The 22,111-nt window shown below is 50.3% G+C and overlaps 1 protein-coding gene across 1 annotated transcript; it reads right to left on the bottom strand.

The window, feature by feature from the left end:
- Positions 1-1,246: 1,246 nt before the first annotated feature.
- Positions 1,247-20,234, bottom strand: LOC140192878 (selenide, water dikinase 1-like). The gene is made up of 8 exons (XM_072250381.1): positions 19,931-20,234; positions 17,821-17,924; positions 16,506-16,613; positions 13,249-13,403; positions 12,479-12,569; positions 10,230-10,329; positions 5,901-6,113; positions 1,247-2,924 (listed from the first exon to the last, which is right to left on the bottom strand). Exons 1-8 carry the CDS (start codon positions 19,941-19,943, stop codon positions 2,698-2,700), a joined length of 1,011 nt encoding a protein of 336 aa, XP_072106482.1. The 5' UTR covers positions 19,944-20,234; the 3' UTR covers positions 1,247-2,697.
- Positions 20,235-22,111: the final 1,877 nt, after the last annotated feature.

Raw genomic sequence — 22,111 nt, 5'->3', positions numbered from 1 at the left:
TCTCTCAGGGGGAGATCTGCACCCTGACCGGCCTCTCTCAGTCCCTTTCTCCTGATGGGAAATCTACACACAAACCAGTGTCTCGCAGTCCCTCTCTCTCAGGGGAGATCTGTACACTGACCGATGTCTCTCAATCCTTCCCTCTCAGAGGGGGCAGATCTGTACACTGACTGGAGTGTCTCAGTCCCTCTCCCTCAGAGGGAGATCTGGACACTGACCGGTGTCTCTCAGGGGGGAGATCTACACACTGACCAGTGTCTCTCAGTCCCTCTCTTGCAGTGGGCAGATCTATACACTGGCCGGTGACTGACTGATGTTTCTCATTCTCTCTCTCTCTCTCACTGACTGGAAGAGATAAGTGACTTTAATCAGTTGAGGCTTTTGGTTTAAGGTGGCACTACTGAAGATGGGTGTCAGCTTACTGGTGGTTCATAAAGCAAGAAACACAACTAAATACTTTGCTAATGACACTTTTTCTGTGGAAAATTGTTGTAAACGATCACCGCAAACAATAAAGAGGTCACCAAAGGCGACGTGGTCTTGAAAGCCAAGGCGTGCTGGTACAATTGTAAGTCGAAGAAAGGTCGAGGCACATTCGCAACAGAGTTGGAGTGGAGGAACTCCAGAGTCCCAGCACTGAAACCGGGAGCAAGACTGGATCGATCTAAGTGCCAGGACGATTTGGGAAGGTTGGGCATGGACTAGAACATGACCGCAGGGTCCAGTCCCAAAGTGTATTGATGCGGTATGGCCTGGGTCTGAGCTGATGTTTGGACCATATAAACGCCGGGCCAGATCTGAAAAGGCAATGCGAGGGTTGGGCCGGTTCTGCTTGCTGCTTTGTGATGTACACTCGTTCTCCGTAGCACTGAAACCGAAACTGAAGCTATGTCCTGCTCCAGGCTTTGTGTCTGCAAGGTCCACGATGACATGCACGGCTGTGTGATGAACTGAGGCTGTGGGTCTGCTCTGGGCTTTGTGTCAAAAGACTCACTTTCGTTCTGAATGCTGCTGTTTGCTTTACTGTTTGCACAATTTGTTTCTCTTTCCCGGTCTCTGCACATTGGACTTTAAATGTTTTTTTTAAATTGGGTTCTTTCAAGTTTCTTGTTTTGTGGCTGCCTGCAAGGAGATGAATCTGAAGGTTGTAGAATTTATCCATATTTTGATAATAAATGTATTTTAAAACACCCCAGTTACATGGCTACCCACACATTTCAGCAGCAAGAAACACAAACTCGGGAGATTATATAAAAAATTCATTTATTGGTCCGTTACTTTGATTGACAGTAGTAGGGCAAGTACCCATGGCTGTTGATACGCAGGCCTGGACGTACCCCAGCCCTCTCGGCTCGCCGTGTCGGCCATCCTCCCAGCCCCCTGTCGCCAGGCGGGCTTTGCGGGGGTCGGCTTCATTCGCAGAGGGGCTTGGCTGGCGTCCAACGGGTCTGCGGGTCAACGGCAGGCGGGTTGTGCCGCCCGCAGGCGATCCCCCTCCCGCCCTTCCCTCACCCCCTGCCCCTGCTGCTCAATCAAGGGCAAGGAACGAGGGGTGGCGGGTGGGGTGTGGGGGGGGGGGGTGGAAAGGAAGCAGGGAGCGCCTACGCTGCAGAGGGCGGCGATGTGGGGGGTTTAGAGGGAAGGGAAAACGCACACTGCAGCAAACTAATTGGTGGGGTATTTTTCTTTTGAACAACAGAACCCTGTACAATTATCAGAAAACCCTGATTTCAAATTCACACCTACACATAATTAACTCTGCACTCTACGGTTAAATCACTGTCAGCCTATTGAAGGGGATCACCGGTGTAGTTACTCGGCTTGGGGAAGGCGGGGTGGGGTGGGGTGCAGGGAAAACGAGGCCGAGAAAAGAAAAAGAGGGCGTCAGTCTCTTTTGCTTTAAAACCCAGGATCCCAGAGCTGGACCCTGTCCTCGGTTATACCGAGGGTAGTGGGGAGGGAGAGACAACTTCTCCCCCTTTGCTGGAGAGTCACCTCAGGTGTCTGCGGGAGGAGGCAGGGAAGAGAGGTATGGCTGTCTGAAGGACAGGGAGGGGGTGGGCTCAGATAATCCCCAACACTACTAACACAAGGAAGGAGGGGAGCCCGATGTCCAAACCTAGACCCCAGGAGGAAGGGGCTGCAGAGGGACTTGCTCTTTTAAGTGAACACAAAGCCCAGCTTCCCACACTCGTGAAAACACATTCAACCCCTCTCTGTCCCCCAAACTCCCTCACGGCCCGGCGAGAAGGAGCCGAGTCTGAGGCTTGAGGTAATTTGGGCTCTCCGTCCCCGACACGCCCTCTCCGCACATAACTGAAGGAAGATCCTCGGGGGGAAATTGTGAACACAGAAGATGCACGCTATGGCGGCTGTGTGGGTCTCTGCTGCACTCCCCTCTCTCTCAGCTGGCTGGCCCCCCCTTTGAGCCCCTGGGGGAGGGGGATGTGTGTGGGGTCTTACAATACAGAAAACAGAGGGAAATAGAAACAACAGGGTAAAAGGAAGGCTCACAAAGGGGAAACCCTTGCTCTGGCATTCAGTCGCTTTGAGGAGGGAAGGCCAATGGTTTTAAAATAAAAATTTCAGGCAGTAGGAGGGATCTGAGTGTCAAAGGGAAGGGCAGAGGGAGGTGCAACCACGAGGGACAGGGACTCACCCTGCAGGTCACCGCCCACTCCCTCCCGCCGCCCCCCCTTACGAGGGGGTCTCAGGGCTGGCGCTGGCATTGTTGTCCTGGGGCGAGGCAGCGCCACGGGGTGCCACTTCGATGATCCTGGGCTTGTCGATGATGCGCGCTGCCCGGTTGCCCTTCTCCACGATGCCGATGATCCAGGCCTGGTGGCCCTCGCCGTACTTGGGCGACTTGATCTCGGCGCAGAAGCGAGCCGCCTGCTCCCGGGGCAGGCAGATCAGCAGGCCGCCTGCGCTCCCGGAGGGGAGAGGAGAGAAAGATGGAGCCATTAGAATGTGGCGACGCTCAAGGACCCCAGCATCTGCCCCACGACCCTCCTCCACAACTCGTTCACAAAGTCCGTGTCAGCTTATTCCCCCGCCCCACCCCCATAGACTTTTGTGCTTCATGGAGACCTGGCTGACGGAAGAGATACCGGCACGTGCCATCAAGCCCCCTGGGTTCTCCCTGTTCTGGTCAGACAGGTTGAAAAACTTCACTGGGAAGAGTAAAGGAGGAGGGGTCAACAATGCTTGGTGCGACCCCTGGACTTTGCATGCACTCAAATCCTTCTGTTCCCCAGACCTGGAATACCTGGTGCTGCTGTGCAGACTCTACTGGCTGCGTAGGGAGTTCACGGCTGTTATCATCACAGCCGTGTACATTCCACCACAGGATGTTACTGACCAGGCTCTCAAGGAACTCTACGAGACCATCAACACACTGGAGACTGCACACCCAGAGGCTGCCTTCATCGTCACCGGTGACTTCAATCGAGCGTCACTGACGAAAGTCTCAATGAAGTTTCGTCAGCACATCCAGGTGAGCACTCGTGGCAGTAACACACTTGACCACTGCTACACTCCCTTCCGCAACGCTTACAAAGCTCTCCTTCGCCCAGCTTTTGGAAAATCAGACCACTCTTCGATCCTCCTCCTGCCAATATACAGGCAGAAGCTGAAACAAGAGGCAGCCATAGTTAAAACCATCCAGTGTTGGTCCGATCAATCGGACTCCAAGGCCATAGTTAAAACCGTCCACTGTTGGTCTGATCAATCGGACTCCACGCTGCAGGACTACTTCGATGACGTCAGCTGGAATGTCTTCCATGATGAAAGTACCTCCTGAGTTCACAGAAGGAGTCACTTGCTTCATCCGGAAATGCATCGACAATGTTGTCTCCCAGAAGTCGGTCAGGGTCCTCCCGAACCAGAAACCCTGGATCAATAGTTCCGTGTGAGCAGCACTTACAGCGCGACATCGAGCTTACATCGCTGGCAATCAACTAGAGCTCAAGAAAAGCAACTATGATCTGCGCAAAGCTATCAAGGCCGCGAAAAAATATAAGAAGATTGAGTGAAGATTCACAGGTGACTTGTGGCGAGGGCTACATACCATCGCAGATTTCAGAGCCAAACGTCGTGGTGCCGCCAACGTTGCGGCCTCTCTCCCAGATGAGCGCAATCGCTTTTACGTTCGGTTCGATGTCGCTAACTCTGAGCCTCCGAGGAAAGCCACCGCTACAACCTGCAACCCGGTCATCTCCGAGGCCGAGGTACGCAGATATTTCCAACCAGTGGACAGTCGCAAGGCTGCGGGACTGAGCGGCAAGTACTCAGGACTGGCAGGTGTGCTTACAGACATTTTTAATCTCTCCCTCTCCCAGTGTAGAGTGCCCTCCTGCTTCAAATTATCCACCATTGTCCCTGTACCCAAAAAGACCAAGGTAACATGCCTGAACGACTGGCGTCCTGTCGCATTCACCTCAATAATAAGCAAATTCTTTGAGGGGCTGGTCAAGGATTACATCTGCAGCTTGCTATCACCCACACTGGATCTCCTACAATTCGCCTACCGACACAACCGATCGACAGATGACGCAACAGCCATGGCTCTACCCACCATCCTTACACATCTGGAGAAGGAGGATGCTTATGTGAGAATGCTGTTCTTGGACTACAGTTCAGCATTCAACACCAAAGTTCCATCCAGGCTCGACAAGAAGCTCAGAGACCTCGGCCTTGACCCTGCCTGGTGCAGCTGCATCCTGGGCTTCCTGTCAGGTCGCCAGCAGGTTGTAAGAGTGGGCTCCCTCACCTCCAACCCTTTGACTCTCAATACAGGAGCCCCTCAGGGCTGTGTACTGAGTCCCCTCCTTTACTCCCTGTATACCCATGGCTGTGTAGCCAACCACAGCTCCAATCTGCGAATTAAATTTGCCAACGACACTAGATTGATTAGCCCTATCTCAACCAATAACGAGGCGGCCTACAGAGAACAGTGCCTACAGGTCACAGTAGTGTCAAGAAAACAACCTCTCCCTCAATGTCGCAAAAACGAAGGAGCTGGTTGTAGATTACAGGAGGAATGGAGACGGGCTAACCCCTACTGACATCAATGGATCTGGGGTTCAGAAGGTAAACAGCTTCAAGTTCCTCAGCACCCACATCACCGAGGACCTCACGTGGTCTGTACACACCAGCTGTGTGGTGAAAAAGGCACAACAGCACCTCTTTCACCTCAGACAGCTGAGGAAGTTTGGTATGGGCCCCCAAATCCCAAGAACTTTCTACAAGGGCACAATTGAGAGCATCCTGACTGGCTGCATCACTGCCTGGTATGGGAACTGTACTCCCCTCAATCACAGGACTCTGCAGAGAGTGGTGCGGACAGCCCAGCGCATCTGTAGTTGTGAACTTCCCACGATTCAGGGCAATTACAAAGGACAGGTGTGTAAAAAGGGACTGAAGGATCATTGGGGACCCGAGTCACCCCAACCACAAACTGCTCCAGCTGCTACCATCCGGGAAGCAGTACCGCAGCATAAAAGCCAGGACCAACAGGCCCCAGGACAGCTTCTTCCACCAGGCCATCAGACTGATGAAATCACGCTGACGACTATTCTAATAATTATGAATTATTATAAATTACTATGATTGCACATGGCACATTTAGATGGAGGCGTAACATAAAGATTTTTACTCCTCATGTATGTGAATGAAGGAAGTTACGAAATAAAGTTAACACAATTCATCTAGATTCCATACCCCCCACCCACACAGCAGGAGCGGGTACTAATTACACAGGTCATAGAACCAAGACTTACGGCGCGCCACATCAACACTGACCATGGCTCTTCTATACTGCTGGTACCCTCCCGCCCTGGTAGGAGATGCCATGAGTACCGCGGCTCCCATGGGGAAGGCAGAGCTCCCTGCCTACTCACCAGAAGTCTCCGCTGACGTGCCGTGGAGGAGGCCGAACATGTTGCCGCAAGCCTTGCTGATGGCCGCCATCTTGGCGATGATGGGGAGGTTGTGGATGACGAAGGAGACCTCATTGCGTTGCTGCTTGGCCAGGTTCTGCGCGTGGCCCAGGATGCCAAAGCCAGTGATGTCCGTGGCCGCATGCGCGTTGAATGTGTGCATCAGTCCAGCGGCTGTGGGTGGAGGAATACAGTGAGAAACTTTGGTCTGCGTGACTTCTGTGTAGATCAGTGCCAAACACAATTACATCAAGCAAAGGCCATAATAGAATGTGGTGTTGCAATTACAGATACAGTGCTGTGTGCCTTCAATGTGGATGCATGGTCTAACTCCACCCAGACAAATGGAGAGTGTCCCGTCACACTCCTGACTCACAGATGGCGGAGAGGCAATGTGGCGGATATGGAGTGCATGGACTAACTCCACCCAGACAAATGGAGAGTGTCCCATCACACTCCTGACTCATAGATGGCGGAGAGGCAATGTGGCGGATATGGAGTGCATGGACCAACTCCACCCAGGCAAGTGGGGAGCGTTCTGTCACACTCCTGACTCACAGATGACGGAGAGGCAATGTGGCGGATATGGGATGCATGGACTAACTCCACCCAGGCAAATGGAGAGTGTCCCGTCACACTCCTGACTCATAGATGGCGGAGAGGCAATGTGGCGGATATGGAGTGCATGGACCAACTCCACCCAGGCAAGTGGGGAGTGTTCTGTCACACTCCTGACTCGTAGATGATGGAAAGTATATCAAGGATCCGGATGATTGTGTGCTAAACTGCATCAACAACTTTGCAGTAGACACTAAGATTGTGGGCGTACGGCCCAGCGAGGAAGGCTACAAAGCTGGAAATGGGACCAGGACCAGCTGGAAAAATGGGCTGAAAAATGGCAAATGGAATTTAATGTGGACATGTGAGGTGTTCCACTTTGGAAGGACAAACCAGGGTAGGATTTTCACAGAGCAGTAGGGCACTGAGGAGTGTGGTAGATTCCAGAATTCCTTGACAGTGATGTCACAGGTAGATGGGGTCGTAAAGAAGGCTTTTGGCACCTTGGCCTTCATAAATCAGAGTACTGAGAGCAGGAATTGGGATGCTACATTAAAGTTGTATGAGACATCGACGAGGCCAGTGCGCCGTCCTGGGCACCTACCTACAGCAAAAATAGCAATAAGACTGAAAGAGTACACAGAAAATTGACAAGGATGTTGCCGAGACCCGAGGTACAGGGAACAGTTGAATAGGTGAGGACTTTATTCACAGGATCACAGGAGGGAGAGGGGAGATTTGATAGAGATATAGAAAATTATAAGGGGGATAGATCAGGTAAGTACAAGCAAGCTTGTTCCACTGAGCTAGGGTGAGACTAGAACTAAAGTTCATAGGTTAAGAGTGAAAGGTGAAAAACAAAATGGGAGAAGGAAGGAGGGATAATAATATCTGAGGAAGACTGGACAATATGGAGGTATCAATGGAAATGTATCAGTTCACAGAAATGGAGGGAGTTCGGGTGGAAAAATTTAATAAGACATTTTATTACACCCTCTCAGAAATCCAACGATGATAGTAACCCCCCTGTTTGCTGGAGAAATTGTGGAAATCAGAATGCAAACCATTATCATATTTTCTGGGAATGCCCCGTTATCAAAGACTATTGGAGTGGGATACATAATGTCCTACAAGACATCTTTAAATGTAAAATACCCTTAGAGAATAAGACCATATATTTTGGGTATATACCTCAAGAATGGTTGAAAAGAGATAAATATTTAATGAATGTCCTGCTGGTGGCTGGTAAAAAGACCCTTACCAGAAAATGGTTATCACAGGAGAGCCCAATTTTAAATGTATGGATGGAAATTACAATGGACATTTACAAAATGGAGACGATAACAGCATCTGTTAATCATAAGTTGGATCAATTTTATTCATACTGGAAAAAAATGGCTTAACTACATAACACCTCATAGGCCTGATTTTATTCTCACAAGTCAATGAATATGTTGTAAAAAAAATCACTCCCTACTCTGTACATAGTTTTCTTCTTTCGATTGTTCTTTCTTTCCTCTCCTTTACCTCAGATAAGTATTACGTGGAGATCTGTGACAAATATGATTATATGATTATATATGTACAGTGTCTGAAATACATCCTGTGGAAACGTTTGATGGTGAAATTCAATAAAAAATAAATTACAAAAAGGGTGAAAGGTGAAATATTTACGAGGAACTTCTTTACTCAGAGGATGGTGAGAATATAGAACGAGCTGCCAGCAGAAGTGGTGGAAGTGGGTTCAATTTCAACATTTTAGGAGATATTTGGATAGGTACCTGGGTGGGAGGGCTACGGTCCGGTTGCGGATCAATGGGACGAGACAGAGTAACAGCTTGTCACAAACAAGATGAGCCGGATTGCTCGGTGACTGCACGGTTCAGGCAGGTCAAAGAGAGTCTTTCACTGAGCCAGCCTCACCCATGTCCCCTCTGGAACATCGCAGAGGGCGTATGGACAAATCTCGACAAGGAGCTTCCTCACGAAAATTCACAGTCTGCAAACAGGTTGAACTCATCACACTGTCCCCAAGGACGGTATGTGCTTGAGCTGGGGAGGGGTTGACATTCCCACTACACAGGAAGGATCAGCCATCGAGGGCTCCTCTCACTGCCAGCCAAGCGGGGCCTTTGTGCTTGCTAGAAACATGTCCAATACGAATATGATTTTTATTAATGATCTGGATGTGGGGGTAGAAGGGCAGGTTGGCAAGTTTGCAGACGACACAAAGGTTGGTGGTGTTGTAGATAGTGTAGAGGATTGTCGAAGATTGCAGAGAGACATTGATAGGATGCAGAAGTGGGCTGAGAAGTGGCAGATGGGGTTCAACCTGGCATGTGAGGTGGTACACTTTGGAAGGACAAACTCCAAGGCAGAGTACAAAGTAAATGGCAGGATACTTGGTAGTGTGGAGGAGCAGAGGAATCTCGGGGTACATGTCCACAGATCCCTGTAAGTTGCCTCGCAGGTGGATAGGGTAGTTAAGAAAGCTTATGGGGTGTTAGCTTTCATAAGTTGAGGGATAGAGTTTAAGAGTCGCGATGTAATGATGCAGCTCTATAAAACTCTGGTTAGGCCACACTTGGAGTACTGTGTCCAGTTCTGGTCACCTCACTATAGGAAGGATGTGGAAGCATTGGAAAGGGTACAGAGGAGATTTACCAGGATGCTGCCTGGTTTAGAGAGTATGCATTATGATCAGAGATTAAGGGAGCTAGGGCTTTACTCTTTGGAGAGAAGGAGGATGAGAGGAGACATGATAGAGGTGTACAAGATAATAAGAGGAATAGATAGAGTGGATAGCCAGCGTCTCTTCCTCAGGGCACCACTGCTCAATACAAGAGGACATGGCTTTAAGGTAAGGGGTGGGAAGTTCAAGGGGGATATTAGAGGAAGGTTTTTTACTCAGAGAGTGGTTGGTGCGTGGAATGCACTGCCTGAGTCAGTGGTGGAGGCAGGTACACTCGTGAAGTTTAAGAGACTATTAGACAGGTATGTGGAGGAATTTAAGGTGGGGGGTTATATGGCAGGCAGGGTTTGAGGGTCAGCACATTGTGGGCCAAAGGGCTTGTACTGTGCTGTACTATTCTATGTTTTCTATGAAACGGTGACTGGAGAAACGATCAAAGATGTGTGCAGTCAAGTCCTTTCACATAGAGGGTGGTGGACGTTGGTAATGGGCAGTGAAGGCGTTTAAAAGCCTCTTATCATAGGAGCGCCAACGTGCAGAGAACGGAGGGATATAGACATTGTGTAACCGTTTAGCTTTATTTGTCACATGTACATCGAAACACACAGTGAAATGCGTCATTTTGTGTCAACAACCAAGCTTCTGGTACCAACATAGCATGTTCAGAACGACCTATCCCTTATCTCCGTCTGTTTGGAATGTGGGAGGGCAATGGAGCACACAGAGGAGACCTCACGGTCAATGGGACAAACTCCTTACAGACAATGCTGGGAATTTGAGCCTGGTTGTTGGTGATACATATATATAGAAAGAAGGGATTAGTCTAGCTAGGTTTGACACAACACTGTGCACAAAGGGCCACTTCCAGTGCCTACAGTCCCCTGCCAATCCCAAGACCCATCTCACGGGATCCATCATATCGACAGGATGTCCTGTGCTGAACACTACACAATTACATATACAGAGAAAAGGCCCTGCCCAGCACCCCCAGCCCCAGAGGCGTGTAGGGGAGGAGCGGCGATCAGCACGGAGGGGGTTACCTGTTCTGTTAAGCCGGGCCATGTTGAACATGGCTTCCTGATAGGCGAGCTCCACGTCCTCCTGGGAGACCACCAGCTTGATCTTGTTCCATTTCTCGGGCTGCGGAGAGACAGGGGAGAGGCAGGGTTAGTGCTCGAGAAGAGCGGGGGGCTGAAGGGTGGGCAACACAAAATCCAACCGGACACTTCGACCACCATCCCCAGAGAGAGGAGCTCCTGGCCAGGGACGGAGCAATCAAAACTTGGGACAGAACGAGGGCAATAAACCTCTTTTCTATGATAGAACAGAGGCAGAGGAAACTCAGGAAGTCCCACACCACCAGGAACTGCTGCTTCCCTTTAACCATTCGGTTCTTGAACCCTTCTATTGGCTCTGCAACAAGAGCGGGCAGAGGAGATTTACCGGGATGCTGCCTGGATTTGGGAACATGTTTTATGGGGAAAGGGCTTTTCTCCTTGGAGCAGAGTAGGATGAGATGTGGTTTCACAGGGCTGCTAGATTGAGTGGACAGCCTTCTTCTCATGGCTAATACAAGAGGGAATACTTTTAAGGTGAATGGAGGGAGGTATAGGGTTCTTTTTAAACCCACAGAGTGGTGGGTGCATGGAATATGTTGCCAAGGGTGGTGGTAGAGGCAGATACATTAAGGACATTTAAGAGACCTGTAGATAGGCACATGGAGGACAGAAAAATGGGAGGGTTCTGTGAGAGGGAAGGGTTAGATTGATCTTAGAGTAGGTCAAGGGGCCTGCACAATATCATGGGCTGAAGGCCCTGCACTGCTCCACTTTTTTTTGTTCAAGAACAGCTTCTTCCCTTCAACTGTTCCGTTCCTGAAACCTTCAATTATTCAATTATCCTTCAATTATTCGGTTCTGAACAAGAGGCTGCAGAGGAGATTTACCCAGATTAGACAGCACTGCTTCAGAGGAAAGGCTGAAGGAGCCAAGGCTTTTCTCTTTGGAGCAATAGGTGATGAGAGGCAACTTGCCAGAGGTGTACAAGATTATGAGAGGTGTAGATAAGAGTAGACAGCCAGCATCTTTTTCCCAGGGCGGCAGTAACAAACACCAGAGGAAATCCATTTGTGAGAGGAGAAATACTTAAGGGATAGTTATGGGTCCATGGAATGCGCTGCCAAGAGAGACGGTAGAGACAGATACATTAAAGAATATTGAAGAGAATCTTAGACAGGTAATGTGGATGATAGAAAAATGGAAGGCTAGGTGGAAAGCATTGGTTATATTATGTTTTCTTTGTGTACATTGTGTAGCTTTATATACATCAGTACAGTATTTATGAGCTGATAGCCCATACTGTGCTGTACTGATCTACATTATCACTACCTCAGTAAGATCATAAGGCATAAGGAATAGAATTAAGCCATTCAGCCTATCAAGTCAGCTCTGCCATTCTATCATGACTGATTAATTATTACCCTCGATTTATTACTCCTGCCTTCTACACATAACCTTTGATCCCCTAACTTATCAAGAACCTATCAATCTCCACTTTAAATAAATTACCTGGCCTCCACCCAAGGCAATAAATTCTACAGATTCACCATCTTCTGGTCCTAGACTCCCCCACTACAGGAAATACCCTCTCCACGCCCACTCTATCCAGGCCTTTCAAGATTCCTGATGAAGGGTCTCGGCCCAAAACGTCGACTGTACCTCTTCCTATAGATGCTGCCTGGCCTGCCGCGTTCACCAGCAATTTTTATGTATGTTGCTTTCAATATTCGATAGGTTTCAATGAGATTCCCCACCCCACATTTTTCTAAACTCCAGGGAATACAGGGAATACTACAGGCAACAGTATAGATAACTATGATTACTTTGCACAAAAAAGATGATTTTTTTTTGTTCTAACTCTGCTCTTTCTTGTGAAATTTGTGTGTAGTTGATGCTCTTCTTGTGTATTCTGTGTGCTTGTGACTGCAGCATGCTTTTTTTAAAACTGCATCTGTGCACACACATACTTTTGCACCTGAGAGTAACCTTCGCTTTAAGGTTGAAAGCTGTAAGCAGCCAGAATCAGCGGGACGTGGAGATCCTGGGGCTGGGGCGGACCTTCTGAATCACCAGCAGCTCACCCCAGTCGAAGACGAGGTCAGACCTGCTATTCGTCCGTGGGTCAGTCAGCAAAGGGGGATACTCCAAGATGGAGACTGGACGTGGGGCACCCTCCCACGCATTTTCCCCCTCCCCCCACAAACGCATCACATCGCTGTCCCACAACTCACGTTCTCCAACCACTGGTGGCTGTTCACGGCGACCTGCGTCCCCAGAGGCTTCGTCAGCACCAGCACATCACCCGGAACCGCGTTGTCGGGCCTTGGGAAACAGCAACGGAACATAAGAAATAGGAGCAGGAGTCGGCCACCTGGCCTGTCAAGCCTTCTCCGACATTCAGCAGGACTATGGCTGACCTGGCTGTATACTCAGCTCGTTCTCCCCATAACCCTCAATTCCCCTTCTATGCCTTAAATCTATTTAGTGAGGTAGCCTTTGCTGCTTCCCTAGGCAGAGAATTCCACAGATTCACTACTCTCTGGGTAAAGCAGTTCTTCCTTATCTCCCCCCAAATCTATTAGGCTGTGTGCCCTGATTCCCGTCTCACTTACCAGTGCCCACAAAGCCAGTATATCTTCCCTCAAGTAAGGAGACCGGAACTGCACACAGTACTCGAGGTGCACCCTCAGCACTACCCCGTACATTTGCAGCACAACCTCACTGCTCTTAAACTCAATCCCTCTGGCAATGATATCCCATTGCACCTGCTAAGCAGACTTTTGCAATTCATTGCACAAGCACTCCCAAGTCCCTCTGCTTAACAGCACAGTGTAATCTTTCATTATTTAAATAATAATTGAATCTATTATTTATGAGCACAAAATTTACAAACAAGACGGAATGGAGAGGGGCAGCCAATCACTGCTGCTGGCTCTTCTGGCAGACCCTGTTACGAAAGGGAGAGTGTGAAATGCACACGAGAGCTGCTAGCCCAACTCACATGATGAACTCGTTGGGTTGGCAGACCACGGTGGCCACCCCGCCAATGATGATCCACGGATTCACCACCGTCTGCCCGCCAGTCACCGAGGTGCCGCCCTCCTCCGCCGCGTCCTTGAAGCCCCGGATCATCAGGGGCACCACCTTGTCCCGCTCCTGTGGTGGGCAGAGGCAGAAGAGGCCGTTAACCGCCGTCGCACTGCCCCCCACCCCAACAGTGCCGCTCCCAGGCGCACCCTCACCAGTCCATCCTGGACTTCCAGATCTACCACCACCCCGGGCTACTTCCATTCTTTTATGTGAAGAAATTTATTATTGTCACGTGCTGGATTGGGGTATAGAATTGTTACTTTTCCGACAATTTAACTTTCCTATGTTGCATGTGACGTTTACACAATCACCTCTATATATGCGTAATTGTTTAGTGAATTTTCCAGTAATTGTGATATAGCCGATTCTATGTTTTCTAGAAGCTTCTCAATTAGTGTAACGCTCTCCCGCTGCTGAGAGGAGTCTGTACGTTCCCCTGGGGGGTTTCCTCCCACATTCCAAAGACCCGGGTTCAATTCCTGCTGCTGCCTGTATTGCCCCCCCGCCTGTGTTCGGAAGACCTACTGGTTGGCAGGTTGATTGGTTATTATAAATTTTCCTGTGATTAGGCTAGGGTTAAATTGGGGATTTCTGGGCAGCTCAGCTCGAAGGGCCAGAAGGCTCCATTCCGTGCTGTATTTTAACAAAGAAATACATGAAACTGGAGGCTGTCCCCAACACATCCCCAGACTCTGTTGGTCATCAGCACAAAAGATGAATTTCACTGGATGTTTTGATGCACAAAATGCTGACCTAATACACAACACCCATATCTTTCCACTTTCTGCACGTTTGCGCTCCTGCTTAAGAGGCTCTTTAAAACCTCTATCATATCTGCCCCCGCCACCTGCCCTGCAATCCCATTCCAGACATCTGTATGAAAGGACGACCCCACACATCTTTGAACTTTGCCCTGGCCACCTTAAATGCCTCCCCGTCAGTATCAGGCATTACACGAGCAAGCACCAAGGCCCCACCCGGCAGTGAGGGGAGCTCTCCCGCATAGTCGGAATCTCAACCCCCACCCCTCCAGAGCAGGGGCTCTCCCTGGGCCGGCTGTGATGGGGCTGAGGTGAGCACCCGCCTCCTTGCAGACCGGGTCCTTGTGACTTAGAGGACTCTCCACTCGACGGAATATCTTCCAGCAGGGGTGCAGACACGAATGTCTACAGCGCCTGGAAGATCATCGGCTCGATGAAAGGTGCTCTTTGGTCTGCCAAATCTTACGGCCAAGAGCACTACAGCACAAAAACAGGCCCATCTGGTCCACAGCGATCCGTTATCCTGCCCGGACCCATTAACATGCACCTGGACATTAGCCCTGCATATCCATGAACACATCCAAATTATATTCAAAAGTTAATTTATTTCTCCAAATTCCTACATGATACAAGTAATCTATGTGTGTTCAGCTTCATGTCGTCTATCTAAGGAAGCAACAATTTCAAAAGTATTTGACGTCCAGTATAACCTTGATAAACTGACCTTCTGTGAATCGCACACGAGCATTCCCAAGTCCCTCTGCACCACAGCTTGCTGCAAACTTTCAACATCAAACTTTACAATTCCCGGAAACAAAGTTCTATGCCTCATTCTTGACTTTCAAAACGCTGGATCGCGAAGACTCCAGGATGAGGTAGGCTGAGGTAAAGATGCATCATTGAGCTTATGAAAAGTCCGCTCGGGAGTCTCAATAGCAGCGGGGCATGAATCTGTGCTTCAGCCTGGTGGAATGTGTTTCAGAAGTTGTATCTACTGCCTGATGGAGGGGAGGAGAGAGAAGGTCCAGAGTGGGAGGGGTCCTTCATAATGCTGGCTGCTTTCCTGAGGCTCTGAGAAGACCTTGTCAAAGGAGCTGAATTAAGTCTACATCGCTATTCCATCGTGGCTGATTTATTATATATTTTATTGAGACACTGTGTTAAACAGACCCTTCCAGCCCTTCAAGCTGCTCGGCAAGCCTAGCCTAATCACGGGACAACTTACAATGACCAATCAACCAACTGGTACGTCTTTGGACTGTGGGAGGAAACCCACATGGTCATGGGGAGAACGTACAAACGCCTTACAGGCAGCAGTGCCAATTATCCATGGGAACCACCCCCCGACCAATTCTCCTTTAAATTAGACACCCTTACTAATCAAGAACCTAACAACCTCTGCTTTAAATATACCCAATGACTTCACCTCCACAGCCATCTAGGGCAATGAATTCGATAGATTCAACACCCTCTGGAGAAAGAAGCTCCCCCTCTTCTCTGTTCTAAAGGGACATCCTACTATTCCGAGGCTGTGCCCTCTGGTCCTGGACTCCCGTACTACTGGAAACATCCACTCTATCCCAATTTTTTTTTGCCATGGAGCCTTACCATTAACTGAGGTGTCTGTGAATCCCTGAACATTTCGGGAGAGCAGTGTTATGTGTTTCACTGAAAAGGGGCTGCACGAGGACATACCCGACCAAAGCTTTTCCGTGGAGGGATCCCAGACCGTTCGGGCTGACCGGAAGTGCAGAGAGCGGTAAGCGTAAAGGAGTTGGGGGCCTGCTGTTCTGGTTAACAACGGATGGTGCAATCCTGGTCATATTACGATCAAGGAACGTGTTTGTAGACCGGATATTGAATTTTTTGCTGTTGGACTCTGGCCATATTCCACTGAGATACCACACTGGGCGTCATGGGAGGTTGTTCCTGCCTCTGGCCATCGAACTTTGCAGCTCTTCCCATGGAGGGTCAGACACCCCAAGCCAGTAAGTTGGTCCTGGACTTATTTCCATCTGGCATAGTTTGCATTTTGTTGTTTGATTGTTTGTGGTTTTTGTATTGCTATATTTACGCTCTATTCTTGGTTGGTGCCGTTGTAACAAAACCCAATTTCCCTCGGGATCAATAAAGTATATCTATCTATCTATCTAGTCTTTGCAATGTTTAATAGGTTAATGGGTATCAGATAGAAGAGATAGACAGGGCTGCAATTTCTCATATCACAGGCATAGCAGTTCCTGTATCAAGACAGGATGTATCCAGCTAGGATGGTCTCGATGCTGCATCCACAAGATCACCCCAGTATCTTGGTGTGATTCATTGGGGTTCACTGTACAATGTGAAGGCACCCTGAAAGTGGAGGCCATTCGGCACTGCTCCCTTGCTCTCCCCTCAGCAGCCTTACCTTCTCTGTCATTTTCTGGCTCACACTCAGCAGCATCAGCATGTTGTCGCACTCCGTGATGCCCATGGCGTAGAGATCGCTCAGGACATTGGCGCAGGCGATACGGCCCTGGGGCAAGGCAGAGGGAGAAGTCGCACGGTTAAGACAAGGCACTGACCAGATGCAGATGGGTCCTCAACTGTGAGGGGTGAGGCAAGGTAATGTCAGAGACCATCCCCCGGTGTTACACAGTGACAGACCCATCCCCACCGGAACTGTACCCCAGTGTTATACAGTGACAGACTTGTCCCCCCGGTACAGTACCCCGGTGTTACACAGTGACAGACCCGTCCCCACCGGTACCGAACCCCAGTGTGATACAGTGACAGACACGCCCCTGCCGGTACCGTACCCCGGTGTTACACAGTGACAGACCCGTCCCCACCGGTACCGAACCCCAGTGTGATACAGTGACAGACCCGCCCCTGCTGGTACCGTACCCCGGTGTTACACACTGACAGACCCGTCCCCACCGGTACCGAACCCCAGTGTGATACAGTGTCAGACCCATCTCCACCGGTACCGTACCCCGGTGTTATACAGTGACAGACCCGTTTCCCCCCCCCCCGGTACAGTACCCCGGTGTTATACACTGACAGACCCGTCCCCACCGGTACCGTACCCCAGTGTTATACACTGACAGACCCGTCCCCACCGGTACCGAACCCCGGTGTTATAGTGACAGACCCGTCCCCACTGGTACCGTACCCTGGTGTTATACAGTGATAGACCCGTCCCCACTGGTACCGTACCCCGGTGTTATACAGTGATAGACCCGTCCCCACTGGTACCGTACCCCGGTGTTATACAGTGATAGACCCGTCCCCACCGGTACCGTACCCCGGTGTTACACAGTGACAGACCCGTCCCCACCGGTACCATACCCCAGTGTGATACACTGTCACACCCATCTCCACCGGTACTGTACCCTGGTGTTATACAGTGACTGACCCGGGCCCACCCTTACCATACCCAGGTGTTCTGCAGTGATGGACCCGTCCCACCGGTAGCGCACCCCTTTGTTACACAGTGATAGACCTGTCCCCACCAGTAGCATACACCACTGATATATAGTGACAGACTCACACCCCGGTGTTATACAGTGACAGTTCACACTTCACCCTAATACAGTGCATCCTGCAAGTTGATATCTGTGACGTGGTGCCCAGAGCTGCTCAGGATGTGGTTCAGTAGCTGGATGTATCAAAGGAAACTGTGAAGTGAACAGATTGCCCCACCCAATGGAAAGATGACACAGGTAACACCAGCAACCTACCATCATGTAGGGGTCATCGACCAGCGGGTAGAAGAAGTCTGTGGTCTGTACAAGGGAGAGACCGCCATGCCGCAGCGGGATCACGCAGGAATCCATCCCGATCCCTGCAACAGACGGTCAGGTTGTGTCAGTCCGAGCCCTGGGAAGGAGCCGCGCAGCAGGGGACAGGTGGGGTGCGAAATCTAATGCTGGCTGCTGAGAGGGGAGTTCCTACTGCCAGCAGACATTTGAGGGGACAATGTTGGCCATGTATCTAAATTGCCCCCATTTCAGTCAACATTTGCAAAAAGCTTGCTACAGGTACAACACACACAAAATGTTAGAGGAGCTCACCGTTTACGGAGCGGAATAAGATGTCGTTATTTCAGGCTAAGACCCTTCATTAGAACGGCGACTCTTTGATAATGGGGTTTGGTAATTGAAACACCAATGCCCAAGATCAGAAAAGCCTAAGTAGTGGACACAGCCCAGTCCATCACAGGCAAAGCCTCCCACCACTGAACACAGCACAGTCACAGGAAAGCAGCTTCCATCAACAACCCCCACCATCCAGTTCACGCTCTCCTCACTGCTGCCATTGGGAAGGAGGTACAGAAGCCTCAGGTCCCTCACCACAGGTTCAGGAACAGTTATTACCCCTCAACCATCAGGCTCCTGAAGCATTGTGGACAACTTCACTCACCCCAACACTGAACTGATTCCACAACCGTGGACAATTCTTGACTTGCTTTCAAGAAGTTCTCAATATTATTTATTTTTGGTTTCTGTATTTGTAACTCGTCTTCTTCTGCACATTGTTTCTTGTCCCCCTTTACTTGTGTTTTTACTTAGTTTTTCACTGATGCTTTTGTATTTCTTTGTTCTGCTGTGAGTGCCTGCAAGGAAATGAATCCCAGGGCTATGTATGCTGACATATATGCACTTTCACAGCAAGTTTACTTTGAAGATTGAAATGCCTCATTCCGATATGTTGACTGTTTATTCCCCTACACAGACGCTGCCTGGTGGATTCCTCCAGCATTTTGTCAGTGTTGCTCAAGAGTTCCCACAGGCGGGAGAAAACGCAAAGACTGACAGAATGCCTGGGGAGCTATTGGGCAAAGATATGCAGGGGAAACTACTTCAGTGCTGCAGAATGTGCATGGAATGCAGGTGGCACTCCTCCCCCGCAGTCCCAGCACCTAGCTGGCTACACAGTCCTCAGGGCAATGAGATGCACGGTGTGGGGAGTACACTGCACCAGAATATATAGCCTGTACAACCACCTGAGAACCCATCAAGAGAAAACTCAATCTTACATGGCTCGAGTGTTCACGGCAGCAATGTGAGCAGGGACAAGAGAGGGTGGGCGATTGGATAGACCTTCCAGTTGACAAATTACTGCAATCACCCCACTTCCTCCCCCTGCAGAGTCTTTTTGAGACTCCACTCTTTAAATTCGGGAGAGGGCAAATGGGTGGCCAACCTTCGGGTAAATGGCAGTCCTGTTCGGGGGGGGGTAGGTCCCCTCCACCAAACCACAACCTCGCCATTTTCCTGGGGCAAAGTCCTCCCCCAGTTCAGCATAGATCAGGCTGCTTTCCCGAGATCTTGCCCACCCCACCCAGGCTCCTCTCCCCCTGGCTGGGGAACATCCAAAAACGAGGCAAGGAGCAATATTCTGATAGGGGCATTTGCAGTGACAGGGATCGATGGTCCCTGGAGTCCAAATTCCTCCCTGGATTCCATCTGGGGCAAAGGGTGCGTTCATGCCCTGCCCCATCACCTGAGCCTGAACACCCGCCTCGGGGTATCAGACCAATCCCCTTCGTACCTGGGCTCCCGCCCCCGATGATTGGCGGCGCCACTGAGTACGGTTGCTGTCAATCAAGCACCGACGCCTTTGGGTGGCTCGGCCAGCCATCGATCAAATAGACGTGTCATTCCCCCTATTGGCTGATCTGTCTGTCTATCGCACAATGGGTACCTCGATTGGCCGGTAGGCGGCCCCGAGGCCGGGCGGCTCCACAAGCCGCACTCTCGCATGCCAAGGGAGGCCGAGGTCTAGGGGGGAGGGGGGAAAGGGGGAAAAGGGGGAAAGGGGGAAAAGGGGGCGAGAAGGGGTCCTCACCGATCCGCGGCATGACGGTGCCCAGGAACTGGCTGTTGTCGTCGTCGCCGCCAGCCCCGGTGTCGGGCTGCGGCTCCGGCTCGAGTCCCTGCAGGAGTTTGAGCAGCACCTCCTGCGGGACCTTGCAGCCTCATCCTTTCAGATCGGAGAGAGCCGTCAGCCGGAATCCCTTGTCCAGCTCGTGGTCCTCGGGATCGAACGAGCGCTGGAAGGCCGCCGCCGCCATCGTCTCCCGGTCCGACCGGTTTCTCCTTCCCTGCTTTGAATCCCAACGGCCGCCGCCACCCACTGCGCCTGCGCCGTTCTGGGGACCGCCCTCACCTACCCACCCCTCTCCCGTCTGCGCCTGCGCATTAGGTTTTCCTATTCCTCCAGGAGGGTGACGTACCAGCACCACCTGTTGTATATTTTTTAAATCCCATTTTAAAATAGAATCAATGCATTCTACTAAAAATAAGAAATGTGAAAATTACAAAAAAAGATGCATTATTTAATGCCCGTACACTTATAGTAGCGTTTCACTGACTTCCTTTCAAAGGACACATGGTTTGGCCCAGGCACAGCAACGGGGGATGGCGCTAATAAATATTCGTATTAATCTTATTAATATGCATATATTAATACGAAGGTTGTGCATATATTACTGAAACAGCTTCGGCCACACCACAATTAAATAAGTAATTTATTCAGTTTTGTTTTTGGACTCTCGACCTCACCAACATTTATTGCACGTACCAACCAATCTACCTCCTCGAGAGGGTTGTGGTGAACTGCCACCCCACTTTACCTGCCACAATCAGTGTGGGGAAGGGGCTGCGAGAGGAGGGGGTTCCATAATGTAGACCCAGCTATTATGAAGGAACGTCCAATAGATATCTGGATGGAGATGTAGGAGAGGGCTGCTTCCCTGTGCCCGCAGCCCTCAGCAGAAGTGGGTCGAGTTCAGAAAGGGTTGGCAGAGTAGACCCTGGCATGGAACTGCTGTCCGTTCTGCAGACATTGCAGTTCCAAGTGCTCCTGCCACGTTTTGTCACCCTGCAACCTTATCCTTCAATCTCTTCGAATTATGGAGGACAGCATGTGTATAAATGTCTCTCTCCAGCAGACCTCACCATGATCATCATGACTCCAGTATTTCTACTATTCTTTAATGTTTCTTAATGGTACACATGATTTTTTTGTGTTCTATCGCTGAGCAGCAGTGAACCATCTGATTGGCCTATCAGAGTTTTCTCTGAGAATGAGTTGACTTGATCAGCACATCTGATCTGGCTATTGTTCACGATTGCACTTAAATTTAAAAAAAAGTGGGGAGAGTCCCTTCACAATCCTGACTTGTAGATGGGGGGAGGTAATGTGTTGGATGTGGAGTGCATGGACCAACTCAGCCCAGGTAAGTGGGGAGTGTCCCATCACACTCCTGACTTGTAGATGGGGGGGGGGAGGTAATGTGGTGGATGTGGAGTGCATGGACTAACTCAGCCCAGGTAAGTGGGGAGTGTCCCATCACACTCCTGACTTGTAGATGGGGGGGGGGGAGGTAATGTGGTGGATGTGGAGTGCATGGACTAACTCAGCCCAGGTAAGTGGGGAGTGTCCCATCACACTCCTGACTTGTAGATGGGGGGGGAGGTAATGTGGTGGATGTGGAGTGCATGGACTAACTCAGCCCAGGTAAGTGGGGAGTGTCCCATCACACTCCTGACTTGTAGATGGGCGGGGGGAGGTAATGTGGTGGATGTGGAGTGCAAGGACTAACTCCACCCAGGTAAGTGGGGAGAGTCCAGTCCCACTTGTGACTTGTAGTTGGCACAAAGGCTGCACCTTCAGATGTTAGACTCTCCCACAAACGGATGCAGCTTCCCCACGTCCAGTCTGTCCAGGTCCTTCAGTCTCTGGGAAGTCTCAATGTGCACCTCACCCCACAGCATCCCTTTGGATACATTGTGTATGGGCCCAGAGCCATCAAACGCTTGTCATACGGTAAGCCTCCCATAGCTGTGGCAGCGTGTTTGTGCATTGAGCAAGGCACTTAATCACACATTGCTCTAGTCTGTGCGAGGAGTGGCGCCCCACACAGACATCTGTGCCTTGTAAGGCATGAAAATGCCCGACACAGGCCTCTCATGGTCTGAGTCGATGTTCCCTCCCTCCCCTCCCCTCCCCCTCCCATAGCTGGGG

Source organism: Mobula birostris, unplaced genomic scaffold (assembly GCF_030028105.1).
Source record: "Mobula birostris isolate sMobBir1 unplaced genomic scaffold, sMobBir1.hap1 scaffold_2940, whole genome shotgun sequence".
Lineage (NCBI taxonomy): Eukaryota > Metazoa > Chordata > Chondrichthyes > Myliobatiformes > Myliobatidae > Mobula > Mobula birostris.
This window is presented reverse-complemented; position numbering and strand designations above follow the sequence as displayed.

Coding starts and splice junctions, on each gene's coding strand:
- LOC140192878 (XM_072250381.1), bottom strand. Junction 13,404..16,505: donor GCCAGAAAATGACAGAGAAG/GTAAGGCTGCTG, acceptor TGCCCACCACAG/GAGCGGGACAAGGTGGTGCC. Junction 10,330..12,478: donor GCCACCAGTGGTTGGAGAAC/GTGAGTTGTGGG, acceptor GTCTCTCCGCAG/CCCGAGAAATGGAACAAGAT.